Genomic DNA, 27,469 nt, shown 5'->3' with positions numbered 1-27,469 from the left:
CGGTATACGCAGCATGTGGGGTAGTGGGCGGAAGTGAGTGTCTCTATGCTGGCTGTGTGACGGTATACGCAGCATGTGGGGTAGTGGGCGGCAGTGAGTGTCTCTATGCTGGCTGTGTGACGTTATAAGCAGCATGTGTGGTAGTGGGCGGCAGTGAGGTCTCTATGTTGGCTGTGTGACGGTATACGCAGCATGTGTGGTAGTGGGCGGCAGTGAGTGTCTCTATGCTGGCTGTGTGACGTTATACGCAGCATATGTGGTAGTGGGCGGCAGTGAGTGTCTATGCTGGCTGTGTAACGGTAAACGCAGCATGAGCGGTAGTGGGCGGCAGTGAGTGTCTCTATGCTGGCTGTGTGACGTTATACGCAGCATGTGTGGTAGTGGGCGGCAGTGAGTGTCTCTATGCTGGCTGTGTGACGGTATACGCAGCATGAGGAGTAGTGGGCGGCAGTGAGTGTCTCTATGCTGGCTGTGTGACGATATACGCAGCATGTGGGGTAGTGGGCGGCAGTGAGTGTCTTTATGCTGGTTGTGTGACGGTATACGCAGCATGAGTGGTAGTGGGCGGCAGTGAGTGTCTCTATGCTGGCTGTGTGACGGTATATGCAGCATAAGCTGTAGTGGGCGGCAGTGAGTGTGACGGTATACGCAGCATGTGGGGTAGTGGGCGGCAGTGAGTGTCTCTATGCTGGCTGTGTGACGGTATACGCAGCATGTGGGGTAGTGGGCGGCAGTGAGTGTCTCTATGCTGGCTGTGTGACGTTATACGCAGCATGTGTGGTAGTGGGCGGCAGTGAGGTCTCTATGTTGGCTGTGTGACGGTATACGCAGCATGTGTGGTAGTGGGCGGCAGTGAGTGTCTCTATGCTGGCTGTGTGACGTTATACGCAGCATATGTGGTAGTGGGCGGCAGTGAATGTCTATGCTGGCTGTGTAACGGTAAACGCAGCATGAGCGGTAGTGGGCGGCAGTGAGTGTCTCTATGCTGGCTGTGTGACGTTATACGCAGCATGTGTGGTAGTGGGCGGCAGTGAGTGTCTCTATGCTGGCTGTGTGACGGTATACGCAGCATGAGGAGTAGTGGGCGGCAGTGAGTGTCTCTATGCTGGCTGTGTGACGATATACGCAGCATGTGGGGTAGTGGGCGGCAGTGAGTGTCTTTATGCTGGTTGTGTGACGGTATACGCAGCATGAGTGGTAGTGGGCGGCAGTGAGTGTCTCTATGCTGGCTGTGTGACGGTATATGCAGCATAAGCTGTAGTGGGCGGCAGTGAGTGTCTCTATAGTGGCTGTGTGACGGTATATGCAGCATGAGGGGTAGTGGGCGGCAGTGAGGTCTCTATGCTGGTTGTGTGACGTTATACGCAGCAAGTGTGGTAATGGGCGGCAGTGAGTGTCTCTATGCTGGCTGTGTGACGGCATATGCAGCATGAGGGGTAGTGGGCGGCAGTGAGCGTCTCTATGCTGGCTGTGTGACGTTATACGCAGCATGTGTGGTAATGGGCGGCAGTGAGTGTCTCTATGCTGGCTGTGTTACGGCATATGCAACATGAGGGGTAGTGGGCGGCAGTGAGTGTCTCTATGCTGGCTGTGTAACGTTATACGCAGCATGAGCGGTAGTGGGCGGCAGTGAGCGTCTCTATGCTGGCTGTGTGACGGTATACGCAGCATGTGTGGTAGTGGGCGGCAGTGAGGTCTCTATGCTGGCTGTGTGACGGTATATGCAGCATGAGGGGTAGTGGGCGGCAGTGAGGTCTCTATGCTGGCTGTATGACGGTATACGCAGCATGAGGAGTAGTGGACGGCAGTGAGTGTCTCTATGCTGGCTGTGTGACGTTATACGCAGCATGTGTGGTAGTGGGCGGCAGTGAGTGTCTCTATGCTGGCTGTGTGATGGTATACGCAGCACGAGGAGTAGTGGACGGCAGTGAGCGTCTCTATGCTGGCTGTGTGATGGTATACGCAGCATGAGTGGTAGTGGGCGGCAGTGAGTGTCTCTATGCTGGCTGTGTGACGGCATATGCAGCATGTGTGGTAGTGGGCGGCAGTGAGCGTCTCTATGCTGGCTGTGTGACGTTATACGCAGCATGTGTGGTAGTGGGCGGCAGTGAGGTCTCTATGTTGGCTGTGTGATGGTATATGCAGCATGAGGGGTAGTGGGCGGCAGTGAGTGTCTCTATGCTGGCTGTGTGACGTTATACGCAGCATGTGTGGTAGTGGGCGGCAGTGAGCGTCTCTATGCTGGCTGTGTGACGTTATACGCAGCATGTGTGGTAGTGGGCGGCAGTGAGTGTCTCTATGCTGGCTGTGTGACGTTATACACTGCATGTGTGGTAGTGGGCGGCAGTGAGTGTCTCTATGCTGGCTGTGTGACGTTATACGCAGCATGTGTGGTAGTGGGCGGCAGTGAGTTCTCTATGTTGGCTGTGTGACGACTATATACGCAGCATGTGGTGTAGTGGGCGGCAGTGAGTGTCTCTATGCTGGCTGTGTGATGGTATATGCAGCATGAGTGGTAGTGGGCGGCAGTGAGCGTCTCTATGCTGGCTGTGTGACGGCATATGCAGCATGAGGAGTAGTGGGCGGCAGTGAGTGTCTCTATGCTGGTTGTGCGGCAGCACTGCGATAGGACTCATTAGCATATTGTCGCAGCCGGGCTGTGTGTATAATCGCAGCTGCGATGGTAATAGTGATCTGTAGTGAAAGTGTAATAGTGTATGTCTTTGTTGGCAGGTCGTGTCCTGGGCCCGCCAGCAGGGGGAGCGCATTCAGGCTCAGATTCAGGCTTTGGCCACTGAGCGTGAGGAGGTCGCCCGGCTAATGGACTGGATCACAGCTGCAGAAGAGGCTCTGAGTCTACGAGACCAGGAGCCTCTCCCAGAGGACATGGAGACCCTGGAGGAGACCATATCACAGCACACGGTAACTTTCTACACTGCAGCAGATGTAACCTAGCCCGACTCATTCTTACTTCCCCCGACTGTCCTTGTTCAGGCAGCAGAGGCTCACATCTCACATGTTATTGAATGGATGAGAGACAACAGGCAAATAACCGAAGCAAAGGTCCATATACTACATGCCATCCTTATGGAGACCAGGGGCCATATATTGGTAACGGCCCTTGACTCATCCCCTTCCTCAGGGTCAAACAATTGAGAGTTGATTTCTTAAGAGGGTGTCTGTGGTTATCCGTCTGTCTGTGGTTATCCGTCTGTCTGTGGTTATCCGTCTGTCTGTGCACCTAGAATGTCAGGGGTTGTGCACTGGTCGGTCTCTCTAAGTCATGTATCAGACCTGTGACCATTGGGGAAAGCCGTATAGTATGACGTCTATTGTCCTCTTGTCTCCCATCCTGCCCTTACTATCCTGTTCCAGGTGTTTATGGAGGAACTGAGCCGGAAAGAGCCCGAGGTGGAGAAAGTGACCAAGAACTGCAAACGTAAAGTCACAGAAACGAGAGCGACAAATACGCGCAAGGCCGCCGCCAGTGAGTGATCGCTGCATCCACCTGGTTACAACGACCCCATAGGCCACATGGTGCATTAACCTCCTGCACTCCGACCACTTCCAGAGCTGCTGCTTCCTCCGGCTGCTCCCTGCATTGCCCAGATGCTGGCCCAAGCTATAAAGTGCACCACCCCGGGGGCCAGCCCATCACTGTACATGCAACAACTGGACTTTGTGAGAACTCCCGTCACATGCCAGTTCCACCTTTCCAGCCATAAGTGTAGATGCGCAGGACTCCGTATTGCGGTCTGTACTTGCGTGATCCCATATTCAGGTCATGAATAGTGCATATTCAGTTGCTATCATTAAGTACCAAGAAAGCTCACACATACTGTTTTCCTCAGCTCTATACACACATACTCCACAGCTCTATACACACATACTCCACAGCTCTATACACACATACTCCACAGCTCTATACACACATACTCCACAGCTCTATACACACATACTCCACAGCTCTATACACACATACTCCACAGCTCTATACACACATACTCCACAGCTCTATACACACATACTCCACAGCTCTATACACACATACTCCACAGCTCTATACACACATACTCCACAGCTCTATACACACATACTCCTCAGCTCTATACACACATACTCCACAGCTCTATACAGACATACTCCACAGCTCTATACACACATACTGCACAGCTCTATACAGACATACTCCACAGCTCTATACACACATACTCCACAGCTCTATACACACATACTGCACAGCTCTATACACACATACTGCACAGCTCTATACATACATACTCCACAGCTCTATACATACATACTCCACAGCTCTATACATACATACTCCACAGGTCTATACACACATACTCCACAGCTCTATACATACATACTCCACAGCTCTATACACACATACTCCACAGCTCTATACACACATACTCCACAGCTCTATACACACATACTCCACAGCTCTATACACACATACTCCACAGCTCTATACACACATACTCCACAGCTCTATACACACATACTCCACAGCTCTATACACACATAATCCACAGCTCTATAAATACATACTCCACAGCTCTCCACAGCTCTATACACACATACTCCACAGCTCTATACACACATACTCCACAGCTCTATACACACATACTCCACAGCTCTATACATACATACTCCACAGATCTTCTCAAAGAGTATTTTTGTCATTCACATCAGTCCCTGCCCCAGTGGATCTTACAATCTATATTCCCTATCACAGTGGTTCTCAAACTCGGTCCTCAGTTCCCCACACAGTTCATGTTTTGCAGGTCACCCAGCAGGAGCACAGATGTATTCATTACTCACTGACACATTTTGAAAGATCCACAGGTGGAGCTAATTATTTCACTTGCGATTGTGTTAGGAGACCTGGAAAACATGCACTGTTTGGGATCCTGAGGACCGAGTTTGGGAATCTGTGCCCTATGACATTGGCGCACGTACTTTATACGCAAACACACTAGGGTTACGTTTTGTCAGAAGCCAATTAAACAACCAGTATGGCATTTGGAGCGTGGATAGAAACTAGAGTACCGGGATGAAATCCAGGCAAACATGGGAAGAGCATACAAACAACACACAGATAAGGCGCTGGCTGGAATCCAACCTACGTACTATGGCTCGATGAATCCTTACAGGCTGCATGTAACTACACCGCATCGTTCATTGAATCGTCCTATTGGACGTCCAGCTCGTCCAATGGGAAAATTCAATGAACGACGGCTGGGAATAGCGGTTCGTGCGTACACACTATGGGCAGTATCCAATTAGCCCCAAACATTTTTCGGGCGCTAATTGACCCCCGCGATCGGCGAAAAACGGGGATTTTTCACCGTTGTTTTTTTTTTCACCCTATCCTATTATTTCGGTCAAAATAATAGGATAGTTCTCCCGAAAACACATACGTGCTCGCGGACCTATGTGTTTTCGCCTTTTTTCAGGTGAAAAAACGGCAATTATCGTGTATTCTTTTTCGCGACACATCAGGTCCCATAAAAAAAAACCCTGATAAGTGCCGTCGTCAGGCCGACTTCGGGGTTATTTAGATAGCACCAGGCGAGCCCCGGGCAAGGTAATTAGCCGCGATAAATACCACGGCTAATTGGATACCCCCTTATATACAATATGTACAATATATCGTTCCGATCTGTGTCAGGACAAAATATTTTGAAAAATATATCTTATGGCGTGTACTTAGCTTAAGGCTGCAAAAGTAATTACTATTTCTTGTTCCAGAAAGACAAAACTCTGCGAAATCACCCCAGATTGGTCCCTCGGTTCCTCTATTAGATCTTGTGCCGCAGACGCCACACATGACTCAGCTTCTCAACCGTTGGCAGCAGCTCTGGTTCCTGTCGTTGGACCGTCAGTGCCGGCTTCAGAACGCACAGCAGAGGCTGCAGGAGGTGCGTTCCCTCATCTCAACCTCTCACAACAAATTCTGCAACTTCTTCCTGTAACTCCAGTCTCTCTCTTTATTCTGGTCTATCCTAACATAATTCAGATTTATCTTACCAGAAATCAATGCAGAAACCGCAAATCCAGCTCCTGTATAGTGACTGCATGTTGTCTCTGGCCTTCTAGTTGAAGGAATTTGCGCACTTTGACTTTGCGGTCTGGCGGAAGCGATACATGCAATGGATTGGGCAGATGAAGTCTCGTATTCTGGATGTTTTTCGAGGGATAGACCGAGACCAGGACGGGCGCATCAGCCAGCGGGAATTCATGGATGGTGTACTGTCCTCTAGTGAGTGGCCGGTGGTCTTTGTGTGTCCATGAGACTGGGTAGAGGGTGCCTTACCGCCAATCTAGTAATAAATATATGGCCAAAATCGTAAAATATAACCGTAAGTGGATTCTTGTTTCTGTGTGTGCACTATAACTGTATAGCTGTATTATATGGTGGATAGATGCACAGGAGACTCTCGGACTCTCGCAGGTTCACTTGCTGAATAGTTACAGAGCTATTGCCCCATTCTGGTGCGATTGCATAAAATGATAGTTTAATGGTGTTACAACATCATAATAGTTGAGGAATTTCTCTAGAGCAGGATTTGCAACCTGTAGCGTTGTGGCTGTGGTGGTACTACACTTCCCAGCATACTCACATGCCAGTTCCAGACTTACACTTCAACCACTGGTTGAACAACAAATTGCCCAGCTCTGATGACCAGTGGGAAAGGGCACCAGCGGGTGACTCATGGCAGAGGTAGAGTTTGGGTTGGAGCTCTCAGACCGGGAGGAAGACAAACAACATATATTTATTGACAATATACTGATAGAATCTTACTGGTTATATGTAACAACCCTTCTAAACAGTCACATATATCATCATAATGGGTGTGACCAACACATCACTGTTAATTTGTTTTGACTGGATAAAAACTTTCTAATGGTGCCCATCCACTAGATGATTAAGTTGAGCAATTGAACGATAATGATCGTTCAATCGTTCATAAATCGTTTGCAAATTGTTTGCAAAAATGTCTAAAACGACCAGCGATGCGCGTGCCCGCTGGTCGTTTAGACATCTATTATCGTGCAAACATGCTGGACAACCTGATGATAACGTCAGGTTGAGCATGTTTGCAGATGATTAATGAGCCTGCACTGAACGTCTGCTCGTTCAGTGCAGGCTCATCACAGACTGACAAACGACTGCACGATTACAATGTCGTAATCGTGCAGTCGTTTTCATGTCTGCTAGTGGATGGGCGCCTTTAGACTGGTATCTGAAGGATATCAACATCAAAACCACAAAAGTATGTTCAAAGTTAATTTCTTACCATCAACTCACTTCATAACGGGCATCACTAAAGATATGTTTACAAGTTAATAAGTTATACAAATGAACTATGTGTATGAATCGCCCTGTGCAACTGTGTCTCCAACAATATGAAAATGTCTTGGCTGTGTATATTAATCAGGTTGTGAGCTACAAACGTGTTGGATAGTGGATTTGGGGTCTGATCTATAGACGACATTTTTTTGAACATTGTCAGATAACTCAGATTTACAGGTCTGTGGGCTAGTGACAGCGATATTTGGGCAGTACCTATCAATATCCTATTAATTAGTGGTGGGTCCCATCTCACTGACTAAACCCACTCCCCAACACCACACACATTCCAATGTCTTGCGACAGCTACATGGAAAGGAACATTTCTGGCCTGACCTTCAGCCTGGGAAGGAGAATGGGGTCCAGGGGGGTTTATGAGAGACCAAAGAAATAGTTTCCATCCTTTGCATATCATCACTGGGTAATGTTGCTCGATAAGAGTGTTGGAAAAGACGTCACTCCTGCATTACTAACCAAATAATCCCCTCTCAGGATTTCCCACAAACTCGCTGGAGATGACCGCTGTGGCCAATATATTTGACATTAATGGTGATGGTTTTATTGACTACTATGAATTTGTGAGTGCCCTGCATCCCACAAGAGATCCCTTGAGAAGAGGCGCAGATGCCGATCAAATTCAAGATGAGGTAAGAAGAGGAATCTCTCATGGTATCTCCGCATCTGCACGGTGATGCCCTCGTAACGCCTGTTATGTTTGTGCTACAGGTGAACCGACAAGTGGCTCAGTGTAACTGCGTTAAGCGCTTTCAGGTGCAGCAAATTAGCGCCAACCGATATCGGGTGAGTGTTGAAAGTTTGTCCTGAACTAACTGTAACAGACTCATTCAGTTCCTGCTCAATCTCCGGCTAACCTTACTGTCTCACCATATAGAGAGTACTATAATATCTATAAGATACACATGCAGTGGTAGTGGTGGGCCTTTATACAGCAATATGATATATCAGCACTTTTTCCTTTCTCTCAGTCTACTCGCCACTTGGTGATCAACTGTCACAAACACATTTGACTCCAGTGCACAGTGGCTGGGCTATTTACATGGGCTTCTGTGCATTTTCATCTCAATAAAAATGGCCAACACTTGTATAACTTAGTAATAGTGGCACACTTTAATGGGTGTGGTATAGGAGATTGACAATGACTATATAGATGCACAGTTGATCGACAAAAGATGATACACAGACAATAGGTCGACAGGGACAAATGGTCGACACACACGGCAGGTAATGCACTGACAGGGGCAGACGTCCGCATCCTGGATGTTATGCTCGGTCCCTGTTCTGTGTCTGTGTCTCCTGTGTGTGGGGCTGATATAGAACAGGTGGGGGCGACACAACCCCATTCTCCGTATACATCTCAGGACACGGCAGGTAATGCACTGACAGGGACAGATGCCCGTATCCTGGATGTTATACTCAGTCCCTGTTCTGTGTCTGTGTTATACTCAGTCCCTGTTCACACTGTGTCTCCTGTGTGTGGGGCTGATATAGAACAGGTGGGGGGGACACAACCATCAAGACAGATAAGGTGTCATCACTTAACAAGTCTGTATCTTTTTAAATAGTGTTAAAAACCTAACAGCACGTCTAAAACTAATTAAAACCCTTCAAAATCTCTTAAGCATTGGGGACTTGGACACTCGCTCAGTTACATTGACCAGACCGACGCTTCCATATGAGCACTTCAGCGTCTGTTGGTGTTTAATGTATATAAGCACAGTATGTACAGTGTATGCTTTATATATAAAGACATAGGGCTTCCCATTACAAAGGCCGTCACCCAGGACCTCCCTGGCACCTCCAGGTGGAGCGATAGTTATCCCAGTCTCCTGAAGCTCAGCTTGTCTCAGACATACTAATAAAGTCGCAGCTTATTCTTCTCTCCTTTCATCTGTTCCTTTCTTACAGACTTCTCTAGTTTGATTTCATTCTGTCTCTGCTTCCCCCTCTAATCCCCCTCCCCGCAGAGCATTGCTCTTCTGCAGCCACATCTGATAGACCTCATCCTCTGCTAAGCCCTGAGTCTGTGGCAGACTATTGTCCCGTGTCATGTCCCAGCATTCCTTGCTTTGCCCTGTGTGCACCCCCCTCTGGCTGGCCATTCTGCCTTCTCTGACACATCTTGCCCCTGGGATTTTTGCCCATAGCTCAAAGCAAAACTGCCCCAGCTCCTTCATGTTGGATGGTTTCCGCTTGTGAACAGCAATCTTCACGTCTGACCACAGATTCTCAATTGGATTGAGATCTGGGCATTGACTCGGCCATTCCAACACATTTACATGTTTCCCCTTAAACCACTCGAGTGTTGCTTTAGCTGTATGCTTTGGGTCTGTGGCCCCATGTGGAAGGGATCTTCCTGCCTCTGTAGCCCCATATGAAAGGGATTGCTTGGTGCCTGTAGCCCCATGTGGTAGGGATCTCCCTGTATCTGTAGCCCCATGTGGTAGGGATTGCCTAGTGTCTTTAGCCCCATGTAGTAGGGATTGCCTGGTGCCTGTAGCCCCATGTGGTAGGGATTGCCTAGTGTCTTTAGCCCCATGTAGTAGGGATTGCCTGGTGTCTGTAGCCCCATGTTGTGAAGATTGTCTGGTGTACAGTATGTAGCCCCATGTGTCAGGCTTATCTCTCTGTGTCTGTAGCCCCAGTGGTAGGGATCTCCTTGTGTCTCCCAGGATAGGGATCTAGGCCTTTATCCCTCCACATATAGAACTGATCGTCCCATGGAACTGCCAAATAATCCTTTTCCTGTGTCTGCTGTAAATCCCCCCACGTATCGGGTTAACTCTGCGATTTTAGCCTCCTACTCATAGGGACTAATATGTCCCCATTTGATAATGGGCTCAAGGTGTCTGTAGCTCCATATTAGGTGGATCTCCCTATGGGGCAGATGTACTAAGCTCTGGAGAGTGATAAATGAGCAGCCAATCACCTCCCAACTGCCATGTTACAGGCTGTGTTTGAACAATGATTGGTTGGTCAGTTATCACTCTGCACTTTATCACTTCCCAGAGCTTCATACATGTGCCCCTGTGTTAGGGATCTCCTTGTGTCAGTAGTACCATCTGCTAGGCATCGCCCTCTCTCTCTCTCTCTCTCTCTCTCTCTGTAACGCCCTCTGCTGGACATCTCCCTGCCTGCACCTATTTCCTCGCTGTGTCAGTAGTACCATCTGCTAGGCATCTCCCTCTCTCTCTCTCTAACGCCCTCTGCTGGACATCTCCCTTCCTGCACCTATTTCCTCGCTGTGTCAGTAGTACCATCTGCTAGGCATCTCCCTCTCTCTAACGCCCTCTGCTGGACATCTCCCTGCCTGCACCTATTTCCTCGCTGTGTCAGTAGTACCATCTGCTAGGCATCGCCCTCTCTCTCTCTCTAACGCCCTCTGCTGGACATCTCCCTTCCTGCACCTATTTCCTCGCTGTGTCAGTAGTACCATCTGCTAGGCATCTCTCTCTCTCTCTCTCTCTGTAACGCCCTCTGCTGGACATCTCCCTTCCTCCACCTATTTCCTCGCTGTGTCAGTAGTACCATCTGCTAGGCATCTCCCTCTCTCTCTCTCTAACGCCCTCTGCTGGACATCTCCCTTCCTCCACCTATTTCCTCGCTGTGTCAGTAGTACCATCTGCTAGGCATCTCCCTCTCTCTCTCTCTAACGCCCTCTGCTGGACATCTCCCTTCCTCCACCTATTTTCTCGCTGTGTCAGTAGTACCATCTGCTAGGCATCTCCCTCTCTCTAACGCCCTCTGCTGGACATCTCCCTGCCTGCACCTATTTCCTCGCTGTGTCAGTAGTACCATCTGCTAGGCATCGCCCTCTCTCTCTCTCTAACGCCCTCTGCTGGACATCTCCCTTCCTGCACCTATTTCCTCGCTGTGTCAGTAGTACCATCTGCTAGGCATCTCTCTCTCTCTCTCTCTCTGTAACGCCCTCTGCTGGACATCTCCCTTCCTCCACCTATTTCCTCGCTGTGTCAGTAGTACCATCTGCTAGGCATCTCCCTCTCTCTCTCTCTAACGCCCTCTGCTGGACATCTCCCTTCCTCCACCTATTTCCTCGCTGTGTCAGTAGTACCATCTGCTAGGCATCTCCCTCTCTCTCTCTCTAACGCCCTCTGCTGGACATCTCCCTTCCTCCACCTATTTTCTCGCTGTGTCAGTAGTACCATCTGCTAGGCATCTCCCTCTCTCTCTCTCTAACGCCCTCTGCTGGACATCTCCCTGCCTGCACCTATTTCCTCGCTGTGTCAGTAGTACCATCTGCTAGGCATCTCTCTCTCTCTCTGTAACGCCCTCTGCTGGACATCTCCCTGCCTGCACCTATTTCCTCGCTGTGTCAGTAGTACCATCTGCTAGGCATCTCCCTCTCTCTCTCTAACGCCCTCTGCTGGACATCTCCCTGCCTGCACCTATTTCCTCGCTGTGTCAGTAGTACCATCTGCTAGGCATCTCCCTCTCTCTCTCTAACGCCCTCTGCTGGACATCTCCCTGCCTGCACCTATTTTCTCGCTGTGTCAGTAGTACCATCTGCTAGGCATCTCCCTCTCTCTCTCTCTAACGCCCTCTGCTGGACATCTCCCTTCCTCCACCTATTTCCTCGCTGTGTCAGTAGTACCATCTGCTAGGCATCTCCCTCTCTCTCTCTCTAACGCCCTCTGCTGGACATCTCCCTTCCTGCACCTATTTTCTCGCTGTGTCAGTAGTACCATCTGCTAGGTATCTCCCTCTCTCTAACGCCCTCTGCTGGACATCTCCCTTCCTGCACCTATTTTCTCGCTGTGTCAGTAGTACCATCTGCTAGGCATCTCCCTCTCTCTCTCTAACGCCCTCTGCTGGACATCTCCCTGCCTGCACCTATTTCCTCGCTGTGTCAGTAGTACCATCAGCTAGGCATCTCCCTCTCTCTCTCTAACGCCCTCTGCTGGACATCTCCCTTCCTGCACCTATTTTCTCGCTGTGTCAGTAGTACCATCAGCTAGGCATCTCCCTCTCCCTCTCTCTCTCTCTCTCTAACGCCCTCTGCTGGACATCTCCCTTCCTGCACCTATTTCCTCGCTGTGTCAGTAGTACCATCTGCTAGGCATCTCCCTCTCTCTCTCTAACGCCCTCTGCTGGACATCTCCCTGCCTGCACCTATTTCCTCGCTGTGTCAGAATGTCAGTTTGTCTTTCTCTCAGTTTGGGGAGTCTCAGCTCCTGCGCATGGTACGGATTTTGCGGAGTACACTCATGGTGCGTGTAGGAGGCGGCTGGATCGCTCTTGATGAATTTCTGGTGAAGAATGATCCCTGTAGAGGTGGGTAAGGATATTGTGCATCATATACATGATCAGTCCTAGAGTAGTACTCTGGAATCTGATACCTGGTTATTTTAGCACATTTAATATATTTCAGACTCTGTCATGCCTGGCAGTTATCACTTACATCAATATACCACACCGTCATCACGGCTGACTCACCTACCGTTACAATACGTCTATAGAAGGATAGTCTGCAACTTTATTTGTACTACAAATAGAATAAAACCTGTGATCACTGCTGGAATAAGCTCCAACTTTAATAGCTGGGAAGAGACATTTTACATTCAGACCTTACGCTACAATTTATGTCTGTCTGTTACCATGTTACCTTGTCCCAGGACACCCCTCAGCCTGTTACCCCGTTACCTTGTCCCAGGACACCCCTCAGCCTGTTACCCCGTTACCTTGTCCCAGGACACCCCTCAGCCTGTTACCCCGTTACCTTGTCCCAGGACACCCCTCAGCCTGTTACCCCGTTACCTTGTCCCAGGACACCCCTCAGCCTGTTACCCCGTTACCTTGTCCCAGGACACCCCTCAGCCTGTTACCCCGTTACCTTGTCCCAGGACACCCCTCAGCCTGTTACCCCGTTACCTTGTCCCAGGACACCCCTCAGCCTGTTACCCCGTTACCTTGTCCCAGGACACCCCTCAGCCTGTTACCCCGTTACCTTGTCCCAGGACACCCCTCAGCCTGTTACCCCGTTACCTTGTCCCAGGACACCCCTCAGCCTGTTACCCCGTTACCTTGTCCCAGGACACCCCTCAGCCTGTTACCCCGTTACCTTGTCCCAGGACACCCCTCAGCCTGTTACCCCGTTACCTTGTCCCAGGACACCCCTCAGCCTGTTACCATGCTACCTTGTCCCAGGACACCCCTCAGCCTGTTACTCTTTTACCTTGTCCCAGGACACCCCTCAGCCTGATACCCCGTTACCTTGTCCCAAGACACCCCTCAGCCTGATACCCCGTTACCTTGTCCCAGGACACCCCTCAGCCTGTTACCCTGTTACCTTATCCCAGGACACCCCTCCGCCTGTTACCCCGTTACCTTTTCCCAGGACACCCCTCAGCCTGTTACCCTGTTACCTTGTCCCAGGACACCTCTCAGCCTGTCATCCTGTCCCAGGACACCCCTCAGCCTGTTACCCTGTTACCTTATCCCATGACACCGCTCAGCCTGTTACCCTGTCCCAGGACACCCCTCCGCCTGTTACCCTGTTACCTTGTCCCAGAACACCCCTCCGCCTGTTTCCCCATTACCTTGTCCCAGGACACCCCTCCGCCTGTTACCCCGTTACCTTGTCCCAGGACACCCCTCAGCCTGTTACCCTGTTACCTTGTCCCAGGACACCCCTCAGCCTGTTACCCTGTTACCTTGTCCCAGGACACCCCTCAGCCTGTGGCCATGTTACCTTGTCCCAGGACACCCCTCAGCCTATTACCCCATTACTTTATCCCAGGACACCCCTCAGCCTGTTACCCCGTTACCTTGTCCCAGGACACCCCTCAGCCTGTTATCCCGTTACCTTGTCCCAGGACACCACTTGTCCCAGGACGCCACCTGTTACCTTGTCCAAGGTCCCCCTTTAGCCTGTCATCCTGTTACCTTGTTCCAGGACACCTGTCAACCTGTTACCTTGTCCCAGGAGACCTATAAGCCTGTTACCTTGTCCCAGGACACCTATAAGACTGTTACCTTGTCCCAGGACACCTATAAGCCTGTTACCTTGTCCCAGGACACCCGTCAACCTGTTACCTCGTCCCAGGACACCTATAAGCCTGTTACCTTGTCCCAGGTCACCTATAAGCCTGTTACCTTGTCCCAGGACACCTATAAGCCTGTTACCTTGTCCCAGGACACCTATAAGCCTGTTACCTTGTCCCAGGTCACCTATAAGCCTGTTACCTTGTCCCAGGACACCTATAAGCCTGTTACCTTGTCCCAGGACACCTATAAGACTGTTACCTTGTCCCAGGTCACCTATAAGCCTATTACCTTGTCCCAGGTCACCTATAAGCCTGTTACCTTGTCCCAGGACACCTATAAGCCTGTTACCTTGTCCCAGGACACCCGTCAACCTGTTACCTCGTCCCAGGACACCTATAAGCCTGTTACCTTGTCCCAGGTCACCTATAAGCCTGTTACCTTGTCCCAGGACACCTATAAGCCTGTTACCTTGTCCCAGGACACCTATAAGCCTGTTACCTTGTCCCAGGTCACCTATAAGCCTGTTACCTTGTCCCAGGTCACCTATAAGCCTGTTACCGTGTCCCAGGACACCCATAAGCCTGTTACCTTGTCCCAGGTCACCTATAAGCCTGTTACCTTGTCCCAGGACACCCCTCAGCCTGTTACCTTGTCCCAGGACACCCCTCAGCCTGTTACCTTGTCCCAGGACACCTATAAGCCTGTTACCTTGTCCCAGGACAACACTCATCCTGTCACCCCAATACCTTGTCCCATCTCCCGCAATTTACCATATGTGACACAGCCTAGACTGCCAAGCATACACTTTATATAGAGTACAGAATAATTGGGAGGGAGTAACACATCTGTGCCAGGATCAGTTAGAGCTGCCTAGGAGACCACATGAGAGTTGCCCGTTTACATATTTCCAAATCTACATTTGTACACTTATGTCTGTATTTTGAGTTAAACACACCTGAAATTTATACATTAAATCTAGCCTATAGATGCGCATGGAATACACCACAAATATCAGCGTCAGCAGCAGCTGGATTACAGCCGCCATCTTATGTAGGACACAGTTTATGATTTGTAGAGAAATTATTTCAAAGATATGATTAACCCAAAATAAAGCCAATCTCAAAAAGAGGTCCTTCATTCAAAGTGGCTCCTTTAACATTATATAAATGTGCTAAAATAATCTGATTACATGACTATTGTTCATATTTTATGGACTTTAATATGTTATAGTTTATTTCTACTTCAGGGTCCATAGGGTATCCACAGGATACCTTGGGGTATAGGTGATGACGTCAGTCTTCAGGCACCACAGAGTTAAAGTTTTCAGCCTCCCAGGATGCATCTGGGTCCCTCTCCTATACCCCGCCCCCGGGCCAAGGCATCCCAGTTTCGTCGGTGCCTGGCCGGAGTCAGAGGCACTGTGCAGAGGGGGGCTGTGAAGAGCCCCTGAAGTTTCTTTTAAAGGCAGCGCTGGCTGCACATCTGGGAGTACAGCATGGACAGTCAGTACTGACGTCCATGCCGTCTCCCCTACACCCCGCCGGTACCAGAACGCCGGTACTGATCCGGGGATGCTGGTAGACATCTGGGGTCACGGCTAGCGGTGTCCCCAGATGTTTTGGACCATGGCCGGATCCAAGGGGATGCAGGTAAGCAGCGGGGTCCTGCGGTGGGTCCCCGCTGGTCACATGGTCCTGAGTCCCCAGGCAGGGGGCTCCCTGGGGACTGGCTGCAGCGTGGAGCCAGGCGACCAACCTGCGCTTCCACTACCCCCTGGGACAGCGGGCCGCTGCTGAGCGGCATGCGCTGCGGCGTCCCAGGGGTTAATGCATGCCAGGGGAGCGCGCTTTCCCTGTCTCACAGCCGGCGCCTCCCCTGCTGCACACAGCCTCTCTGCTCTGCCTGATTGGCCACAGTGTGTCAGCCATCCTCCCCAGGCCGGCCTCCTTCATCTTCTGCTCCGAGGTGGCCATCTTTAAAGCATGGTGAACGCTGCTGGAAGCCTGTGAGAGGTGGCATTGCGGTCTGGGTCCCCCAGCATACCTCTCCTCTGTTTGCTACAGGTCAGTGTATGCAGCGCTGAGTCCTACCAGCCTGAGGGTCTGAGTAGTTGAGAACCAGCGCTAATAGTGCAGGGATTTGTTTCTTCTGCATTGTATGTGACTAATCTGCTAGCCTGCTGTCTGTACTTTCACTTTCTACTGTCAGCTTTATTACTGTCCCTGATCTTGCTCTGCTCAAAGCCCTTGCGGTGCGCGGTGTGCAGGGTGTTATTCACACTATACCAATACGTATAGGTGTTAGTGTCACATACGTACCATCATGTCTGAGACTGATTTTCCTCTCCAGCTCATGTGTACTACATGTAAGGTACCAATAGCGGAGGGGGAGGGTAACGCGGAGGGGTTATGCCCCCAGTGCCTGGCACTGTCACGGCCGATTATGGTCACGGTCCCGGTACAGGAACCTCCCTGGGCTTGTTTCGCTAAGGCGCTTACAACCCTTGTGGGCCAGCTAGCTCCGCCACCTGCGTTTACCCAGACGGGTTTGTCCCAGCAGTCAGTGGTGTCGTCACCCATGCGGGAGTTCCCGAGACAATTGATGGTACCCCACAGTCTCCCTGTCCCTTCCCAGGTTTCTCTGGAGCCTGCGTGGGTTAATACTCTTAACTACATCGGTTCAGCATTTGTCCGATGTTTTACAGGGGGTCTGTGTTGCGGCCTCATAACGGCCGGTGGCGTCTTTATCTGCTCCTTATGGGGATGACGATGAGACGTCAGATCATGGGGAGATTCTGGATCTATCTGACCAAGAACCTCTCCGTACCAAAGAGCCGGACGCTAAGTCCAAGGTGTATATCCCTGGTCTTATTCGAGCGGTCCGCTCGGCTTTAGTTATTGAGGATATTGATCCTTTGGTGGCCACATTCATATATGCCTTTTTAGGGATATTAAGGGTGAGGCTACGGTGTTCCCTCTTTCTGATCAATTAGTGGATCATTTAGAGGAGGCGTGGAAAAATCCAGGTAAACGGTTTCAGCCCCAGAGACGCTTAGCCGTGGCTTATCCGTTTGCGGTCAATTATTTTTCTAAGCGGGAATCCCGTACGCAAGTGGATTCACATGTCACACGCCTAGTCAAAAGGTGCCACGTTGCCTATGCCTTCGATGTCATCCTTGAAGGATGTCACTGACCGCAAGGTGGAGATCTGCCTCAAATCCGTTTATTCCCTTGCAGGGAAGCATCCAGACCGGCTCTGGCCGTGTGTTGGGTAGCCAGAGCTATGGAGCGCTGGGCGGATAATTTGGAGGCGTCTTTGGACTCTGACTGTTCGGCTGAACAGACCGAGTTGGTGGGAAATCTCCGAGACTCGGCCACTTACATTAATGAAGCGGCCTTAGATATTTGTATGCTCACCTCTAGGATCTCCTCTGCAGCCGTGGCTGCTCGTCGCACCTTATGGTTGCGTTCTTGGAAAGCGGACGCGGATTCCAAAAAGGGATTAGAAGGTCTGGACAGGTACTATTTGGTCCATATCTGGACAAAATTGTAGTTACGTTGGCAGCAGCAAAATCTGCATGTCTTCTGTCTGCTACGATTCCTTCTAGTGCTGGTGGGTCGTCCTTTTGGCCTCACAGGGCCCAAGGTAGGCCTAAAGTACAGTCCTTTCCACGGCAGGCTGGGGCCAAGAAATTGTCCAAGCCCAAGAAACAGGTCTGGAGTACCAGACGTCCGGCTCCTAGGTCAGATAACAAACCTGCGGCCTAACGGTCCAGGCCTCCTTTTGGGGGACCCCAAAGTGGGGGGCGCCTGCTTCAGTTCGCCCGGTGCTGGTCGCAGTGCATGTTCCAATTTCCCAGAGGGGCCTGGGTTTCTATTCCATTCTATTTTTGGTGCAGAAACCCAATGGCTCTTACCGTTCAATACTAAACCTAAAGGCCCTCAGCAAGTCCTTGAGGGTGCCTCTGTTTCGGATGGAGACCCTGCGGTCCATTATTCTGGCACTGGAACCTGGGGACTACATGGTGTCATTGGACATCCAGGACGCTTACCTGCATGTCCCTATTCTTTTGCACCATCAGCAGTTCCTCAGATTGGCAATCTGCAACGAACATTTCCAGTTCCGGGCACTGCCTTTTGGCCTGGTGACTGCTCCACGGGTATTCACCAAGGTCATGGCGGTCATGGCGGCTCTCCTGCGGACACAGGGAGTCCGACTGTTGCCTTATCTGGACGACCTCCTGTTGATAGCGGGGTCTCCAAAGCTTCTTTTACACCATCTGGATCTGACGATTGCGGTACTGCAACGTCACGGCTGGTTGACAAACTGGCAGAGGTCCACTCTCACCCCGTCTCAGAGCGTCCTGCACCTCGGGGCCTTATTGGACTCCAGGCAGCAGTGGATCTTTGTGACGGAGGAAAAGATCCTTGCTTTGTAGTTGAGGGTGCGCAGTTGTCTGCAGTGTTGTCGAGTGTCGATACACTTGGCAAAGAGGTTATTGGGCTCAATGGTTTCGGTATTCGACATGGTGGAGTACGCCCAATTTCACTCCAAACCTCTGCTGCTATTGATCCGGTCCAGATGGAATGGATTGCCTCAGTGTCTCAAGTCCCAGATGATGGGGCTCACTCCGGATGTTCGCCTGTCTCTAACCTGGTGTTTGCAGACGACCCACCTCAACAAGGGTCGCCCGTTCTGGGTGGCGAACTGGGTAATGTTAACAACAGACGCCAGTCTCCGGTGCTGGGGAGCTGTCACGGGTCCACACTTGTTTCAGGGCAGGTGGACTCGGGCGGTAGCGGAGCTTCCAATAAACATTTTGGAGCTCCATGCGGTGTCAAGAGCTTTCCAGCGGGCACAGCCGGTTCTCCAGGGTCACCCTGTGCAGGTCCCGTCGGACAACGCCACCACGGTGGCCTATTTAAACCAGCAAGGAGGAACCGAGAGTGGTCTTTATACCAGGACGTCTTTCGTAGTCTGGTGGACAAGTGGGGTCTTCCAGAGATAGACCTCATGGCGTCCCGGCACAACAACAAGTTGCCGGTGTACGGGTCTCGAACATGAGACGAAAAGGCGTCTCTGGTGTATGCCCTGTCCGTCTAGTAGACGTTCCAGTTTGCCTACCTTTTCCCTCCGTTTTCCCTTCTTCTGCGGGTATTACGGAAATTCAAATCAAGAAGGAGGTACGCTACTGTTGATAGCGTCCGAGCGGCCCAGACGGCACTGGTTCTCCGACCTCCAGAGTCTGTCAGTAGACGTTCCTCTGAGGTTACCATTACGACCGAATCTGCTGTCATAGGGTCCTTGTCTTCACCCGGACCTGACTCGGTGTGGCTGTTGAAACGGTCATGCTAAGGTCCAGAGGGTTTTTCTAGCTCCGTGGTGCAAACCATACTAAGAGCTCGTAAACCTTCCTCGGCAAGAATCTACCATCGTGTGTGGCATACTTTCTTCCGGTGGTGTAGACCTAGAGGGTATTCCCTTAGGGAGTTCCGCCTGTCTAGGGTGTTGGCTTTCCTACAGGCTGGACTGGATCATGGGCTTCGCCTGGCTTCTCTGAAAGTGCAGGTGTCTGCCCTGTCAGTCTGGTTTCATCGTAGGATTGCTGCGCTCTCTGATGTGCACACCTTTATGCGAGGTGTTCTTCGCATTCAGCCACCTTTTGTTCCACCGGTGGCGCCTTGGAATTGGGCTGTGGTCCTGAGAGTTCTCTAGGGACCGCCGTTTGAACCACTGGACTCAGTGGACTTTAAATGGCTTACAGCTGAAACCATATTCCTTCTGGCCATTGCCTCGGCCAGACGGATTTCGGATTTAGGGGTTCTCTCTTGTAGACCCCCTTTTCTGATTTTTCATAGGAATAAGGCGGTGCTTCGCACTCGTCCGGGATTCCTTCCCGAAGTGGTATCCAGTTTTCACATCAATGAAGAAATTGTTGTGCCGGCTTTCAATTCACCTGGACTTTCAGTGGGTGACGCCACTTGGGATGTTGTGCGGGCATTGAGAATTTATGTTGACTGCACTTCTTCTTTTAGGAAGTCGGACGCCTTGTTTGTCCTCTATGGCTTCCGTAAAAAGGGTTGGCCTGCTTCAAAGTAGACTTTGGCAGGCTGGATTCGTATGGCAATTTCAGAAGCTTATCTTCATGAAGGTCTTCCAGTTCCCTCCTTGGTGAGGGCTCATTCCACTAGGTCTGTGGGTCCTTCGTTTGCAGCTAGACGTGGTGCCTCTGCAGTTCAGATCTGCAAGGCTGCTACGTAGTCTTCTGTCAATACCTTTGTGAGGTATTACGCTTTTGACATCTTTGCCTCTCAGGATGCTTCCTTCGGGTGGCGGATTCTCCTCTCAGCACAGGAGCGTCCCCACCCTTAAAGGATACTGCTTTGGGACATCCCCAAGGTATCCTGTGGATACCCTATGGACCCTGAAGTAGAAAATATGAGATATGGTAAGAACTTACCCTTGTTATCTCTATATCTACGAAGTCCATAGGGTTAAACAGGACTCCCGCCCTGTCGCACCTGTACTGCAGATGGGCTTTATTCTGGTCACCGTTTTTTCCATCTCCCTATGGTGAGAATGTGATTCTTGTAAGTGTCCAGATTTTTTTCTTCTCTCTCTTTCTTCTCCTCCGGCCTATGGCTTGTGACGTAACTGAGATGCCTTGGCCCGGGGGCGGGGTATAGGAGAGGGACCCAGATGCATCCTGGGAGGCTGAAAACTTTAACTCTGTGGTGCCTGAAGACTGACGTCATCACCTATACCCCAAGGTATCCTGTGGAACCCTATGGACTTCGTAGAAATAGAGATAACAAGGGTAAGTTCTTACCATATCTCATATTATTATTATTTTATTATGTCATGTTTTATAATATGTTGTTGAAAAATTTATTTTTAAGTTTTACATTTTTTTAATCAATTAATTCATATAACTACACTGCTCATTAATAATGGTAAAATAATATTTTTTAATTAATTGTAAATAACGGATCAAGATCTAGTAGAGGATATAGGAGAAGATGGAGTAGAGGATATAGGAGAAGATGTAGTAGAGGGTATAGGAGAAGATGCTGTAGAGGGTATAGGAGAAGATGTGGTAGAAGATATAGGACAAGATGTAGTAGAGGGTATAGGAGAAGATGTAGTAGAGGGTATAGGAGAAGATGTAGTAGAGGGTATAGGAGAAGATGGAGTAGAGGGTATAGGAGAAGATGTAGTAGAGGATATAGGAGAAGATGTAGTAGAGGGTATAGGAGAAGATGTAGTAGAGGGTATAGGAGAAGATGTAGTAGAGGGTATAGGAGAAGATGTAGTAGAGGGTATAGGAGAAGATGGAGTAGAGGGTATAGGAGAAGATGTAGTAGAGGATATAGGAGAAGATGTAGTAGAGGGTATAGGAGAAGATGTAGTAGAGGGTATAGGAGAAGATGGAGTAGAGGATATAGGAGAAGATGTAGTAGAGGGTATAGGAGAAGATGTAGTAGAGGGTATAGGAGAAGATGTAGTAGAGGGTATAGGAGAAGATGGAGTAGAGGATATAGGAGAAGATGTAGTAGATGATATAGGAGAGGATGTAGTAGTGTTGAAGATGTTATAGACAGTATAGGAGAGTATATGAGAAGATAAAGAGCAGAATGAGGTATAAAATATACATAAGTATTACTGATTGAAGACCTAAATGAGGGTGAAACAAGCCACTCTTAGGAGACAACATGTTAAAGTTGGAGCTAGTAGAAGGGGTGATCCTAACGTTATACAAGGCAGGACTATTATATATTATCCCCATTTCATCTGACCGCCTAATAAATGGTTGCCCACACCGTGTACAGGAGATGAGTCTCAATGATGGACAATGATATGAGTCTCCCAAATCCAAATATTTGGAAATATGATTTTTTTTTTTAGTATGACTGATGCTTTTTGATGGTTCAATGTACAGTACACAAACTTTATTTTAGGCACAAAATTATTAAAACTATTGTATAAAATGACCTTCAGGCTGTGTGTATATGGTGTATATGAAACATAAATGCATTCTGTGTTTAGATTTGTGTCCCATTCCCAATATATCTCATTACATTATGCAAATATTCCTCAATACAGAATATTCTGATATCCAAAATACCCCTATTCCCAAGCATTTTGGATATGGAAGACTCATCCTGTATAATACTTGTGCAGTTGCTTATTATGTGGTAACTGTCCGTGTCTAGCTGCGGATATAACCCGTCTTTGGAAGTGCGGGAATGGAGTGTTTATATTTGCGTACAGTGGGCCTGATTCACTACGAATCGCTATTACGCTTATATGCACACAACGTAGTTGCTAAGATCAGCGGTGATATGTAAATGTTTGCATTCGCATTGCGATCGCAGCCTAACATAAGGACGCCCACTTCCCCTTACTCACGTCCGTATACTTTGACAACATAGCTAAACAATCGGTAACATCGAATAACATCTGACCCATGCGCACAGTTAAGCCAGGTCAGACCTCACTCAGGAATTACTTACTTCAGCACATGCTATGAGGCCTCAGGAGGCGTCTGGTATCGCAGTAGATAATTTATGCACGCCCATGCAACGGTGTTCCAACGCACTGGCACGCCTGCGTTCACCCGACCACCCCTCATCACCACCCACAAACGCCACTTCCTGTCAATCACTCTGCCATGGGTCTGCGAAGCCTCTGCCATCGCAGTCCCGATAGCAACGTCTGGTTCGCGCACTGCAATGCATGTATACCCATGTGCAGTGCGAATTAATCGGCCGATTGCTTGCATATTAGGACCTGCGTTCCTTGCTGAATCAGGCCCAGTGTTACAGAGTATGGTATAGTTCAAGGCACCCGTCTCCTATAACATAGTGGAGGTAGGATTCTGTGCGCCTGCACAATTTGGTGAGACGGCAAGCTATGAGCTCCCAAGGGTTATGATAGTTATGTAATGTCTGCATATTGGCCACAATATGGCGGCTCCCCCACCCCTTCCCCTACACCCCCGCCACCCCCCACAGTGAGTACATACCAGGCGTGCTATGTCAGAATCTGAGGTGTGTTATGAGATCAGGTCTCTAATCTTCATTTCTAAAGTCTGAGTCAAGGTTCTGACTTCCGTATAAAAGCTCCGGGAGAGATATAAAGATGCTCCTGTATTGCAGTGAAAGGCCGGACCAACCTGAAAATCAATGAGAAGTACCTTTCCCCCGATTCCTTCTCCTCATCGACCCTCAAATGTGCTGGGAACCAGACCACAGCTAAGGGTTCCAATTCCAGCCTGAGCCTGTACACCAGTGCCTCTGCCCCCAGCAGCCCCCAGAACAGGAAGGTGAGGAATGTGGGGGTGACTGCAGTTTGGGGTCTCCTTCTGTGTGGCTCATTATCTGGTTATTATAACTCCTTTTCCCTGTCTCCTCCAGCAAACTGTCCTCCGTAGAACTCGCTCTGGTGACCGGTGTCACAGATCCAGGTCATCTCTCATTACAGACGGAATGGAGCTAAAGTTCTCAGCAGCTGAAGACAGCACCAATTCCACCGCAACTGGTCAGTGGCACACAGCATCTCCTCAGTGTCCTTAGACTTACAGCCTACTCTCAGACCCTTTGATGCAAACCACCTACCTACTCTGTCCTCTCAGACCCTCATGTGGGGGTTCCAGATTTGTAGTTCTCCTAGATAGTTCACCTGCACTGCCAACCCAATGCCCACTTTTCACTTTTACTGCAGTGATTTTGCCATTCTCAGATTACACATATCTTCACTTACGTCTGTAATTCCATCTCCTACATATTGACTGTAGACCGATGTTTCCTTTTCACCTACAATGTCTATCTACTGTAATTGCTTAACTTAGATCGCTCTACACCGCCTACCTAACTGCTTATCCCAGATCACTCTACAGCATCTATCTAACTGCTTATTCCAGATCACCCTACACCGCCCATCTAACTGCTTATTCCAGATCACTCTACACCGCCCATCTAACTGCTTATCCCAGATCACCCTACACCGCCCATCTAACTGCTTATCCCAGATCACCCTACACCGCCCATCTAACTGCTTATCCCAGATCGCCCTACAGCGCCTATCTAACTGCTTATCCCAGATCACCCTACACCGCCCATCTAACTGCTTATCCCAGATCACACTACACCGCCCATCTAACTGCTTATCCCAGATCACCCTACTCCGCCCATCTAACTGCTTATCCCAGATCGCCCTACAGCGCCTATCTAACTGCTTATCCCAGATCACCCTACACCGCCCATCTAACTGCTTATCCCAGATCGCTCTACACCGCCCATCTAACTGCTTATTCCAGATCACCCTACACCGCCCATCTAACTGCTTATCCCAGATCACCCTACACCGCCCATCTAACTGCTTATCCCAGATCACCCTACACCGCCCATCTAACTGCTTATCCCAGATCGCTCTACACTGTCTATCTAACTGCTTATTCCAGATCACCCTACACCGCCCATCTAACTGCTTATCCCAGATCACCCTACACCGCCCATCTAACTGCTTATCCCAGATCACTCTACACCGCCCATCTAACTGCTTATCCCAGATCACCCTACACCGCCCATCTAACTGCTTATCCCAGATCGCTCTACACTGTCTATCTAACTGCTTATTCCAGATCACCCTACACCACCCATCTAACTGCTTATTCCAGATCACCCTACAATGCCCATCTAACTGCTTATTCCAGATCACCCTACAATGCCCATCTAACTGCTTATCCCAGATCACTCTACACCGCCCATCTAACTGCTTATCCCAGATCACCCTACACCGCCCATCTAACTGCTTATCCCAGATCGCTCTACACTGTCTATCTAACTGCTTATTACAGATCACCCTACACCGCCTATCTAACTGCTTATCCTTGATCGCCCTACAGCGCCCATCTAACTGCTTATTCCAGATCACCCTACACCGCCCATCTAACTGCTTATTCCAGATCACCCTACACCGCCCATCTAACTGCTTATCCCAGATCGCTCTACACCGCCCATCTAACTGCTTATTCCAGATCACCCTACACTGCCTATGTAACTGCTTATTCCAGATCACCCTACACTGCCTATGTAACTGCTTATTCCAGATCACCCTACACCGCCTATGTAACTGCTTATTCCAGATCACCCTACACCGCCTATGTAACTGCTTATTCCAGATCACCCTACACCGCCTATGTAACTGCTTATCCCAGATCACCCTACACCACCCATCTAACTGCTTATTCCAGATCACCCTACACCGCCTATGTAACTGCTTATTCCAGATCACCCTACACCGCCTATGTAACTGCTTATTCCAGATCACCCTACACCGCCTATGTAACTGCTTATCCCAGATCACTCTACACCGCCTATCTAACTGCTTATTCCAGATCACCCTACACCGCCTATGTAACTGCTTATTCCAGATCACCCTACACCGCCTATGTAACTGCTTATTCCAGATCACTCTACACCACCCATCTAACTGCTTATCCCAGATCACTCTACACCGCCTATCTAACTGCTTATTCCAGATCACCCTACGCCGCCTATGTAACTGCTTATTCCAGATCCCCCTACACCACCCATCTAACTGCTTATCCCAGATCACTCTACACCGCCTATGTAACTGCTTATCCCAGATCACTCTACACCGCCTATGTAACTGCTTATCCCAGATCACCCTACACCGCCTATGTAACTGCTTATCCCAGATCACCCTACACCGCCTATGTAACTGCTTATTCCAGATCACCCTACACCACCCATCTAACTGCTTATCCCAGATCACTCTACACCACCCATCTAACTGCTTATCCCAGATCACTCTACACCGCCTATGTAACGGCTTATCCCAGATCCCCCTACACCACCCATCTAACTGCTTATCCCAGATCACCCTACACCGCCTATGTAACTGCTTATTCCAGATCACCCTACACCACCCATCTAACTGCTTATCCCAGATCACTCTACACCGCCTATGTAACTGCTTATTCCAGATCACCCTACACCACCCATCTTACTGCTTCTCCCAGATCACTCTACACCGCCTATCTAACTGCTTATTCCAGATCACCCTACACCGCCTATGTAACTGCTTATCCCAGATCACTCTACACTGTCTATCTAACTGCTTATTCCAGATCACCCTACAGCACCTATCTATCTGCTTATCCTTGATCGCCCTACAGCGGCTATCCAACTGCTTATTCCAGATCACCCTACACCGCCCATCGAACTGCTTATCCCAGATCACTTTACACCGCCTATGTAACTGCTTATACTAGATCACCCTTCTCCGCCTATGTAACTGCTTATCCTAGATCACCCTTCTCCGCCTATCTAACCCTACACTGTTTATCTAACTGCTTATCCCAGATTACCCTACACCACTATCTAACCTGCTTATCCCAGATCACCCTACACAGTCTATCTAACCTGCTTAACCCAGGTCACCTACACTAGGGCCGAAACCAGAATTTTTGTCACCCGGGGCAAGGCCATAATTTGGCACCTACCCCCCAAAAAACCACAACATTCAGTAGGGGACAAAAAGGGTGCGTGGTTTCGTGACACAGTAATGCCCCTTACAACACATTCTGCCACAGTAATGCCCCTTAAAACACATTATGTCACAGTAACGTCCCCTATAACACATAATGCCACAGTAATGTCCCTTACAACACATTAGCCACACATGAATGACCCTTATAACACATTATGCCACAGTAATGCCCCTTAAAACACATTATGCCACAGTAATGCCCCTTACACATTATGTCACAGTAATGCTCCTTACACATTATGTCACAGTAATGTCCCCTAAAAAACATAATGCCAAAGTAATGTCCCTTACACATTATGTCACTGTAATGTCCCTTACACATTATGTCACAGTAATGTCCCTTACAACATATTGTGCCACAATAATGCCCCTTATACATTAAGCCACAGTAATGCCCCATATTCATTAAGCCACAGTAATGCCTTATTCATTAAGCCACAGTAATGCCCCTTATACATTATGCCACAGTAATGCCCCTTATACATTATGCCACAGTAGTGCCCCTTT

General features: G+C 49.4%; 1 protein-coding gene across 1 annotated transcript in view; it reads left to right on the top strand.

Moving 5' to 3' along the window:
• LOC148511581 (microtubule-actin cross-linking factor 1, isoforms 6/7-like) overlaps positions 1-27,469 on the top strand; it is a 255,456-nt gene that overhangs the window by 216,087 nt on the left and 11,900 nt on the right. The window contains exons 31-39 of the mRNA XM_088442060.1: positions 2,734-2,922; positions 3,376-3,487; positions 5,761-5,930; positions 6,109-6,271; positions 7,856-8,010; positions 8,090-8,164; positions 12,556-12,673; positions 23,545-23,711; positions 23,803-23,926. Of these exons, the coding sequence (XP_088298186.1) occupies positions 2,734-2,922; positions 3,376-3,487; positions 5,761-5,930; positions 6,109-6,271; positions 7,856-8,010; positions 8,090-8,164; positions 12,556-12,673; positions 23,545-23,711; positions 23,803-23,926 (1,273 nt within the window). The remainder of the gene's footprint in view (positions 1-2,733; positions 2,923-3,375; positions 3,488-5,760; positions 5,931-6,108; positions 6,272-7,855; positions 8,011-8,089; positions 8,165-12,555; positions 12,674-23,544; positions 23,712-23,802; positions 23,927-27,469) is intronic.

This window comes from Taudactylus pleione, unplaced genomic scaffold, assembly GCF_031769625.1.
Source record: "Taudactylus pleione unplaced genomic scaffold, aTauple2 ptg000304l, whole genome shotgun sequence".
In the NCBI taxonomy this organism is placed as follows: Eukaryota; Metazoa; Chordata; class Amphibia; order Anura; family Myobatrachidae; genus Taudactylus; species Taudactylus pleione.
The sequence above is the reverse complement of the archived record's forward strand: the minus strand, read 5'-3'. Positions and strand labels throughout refer to the sequence as shown.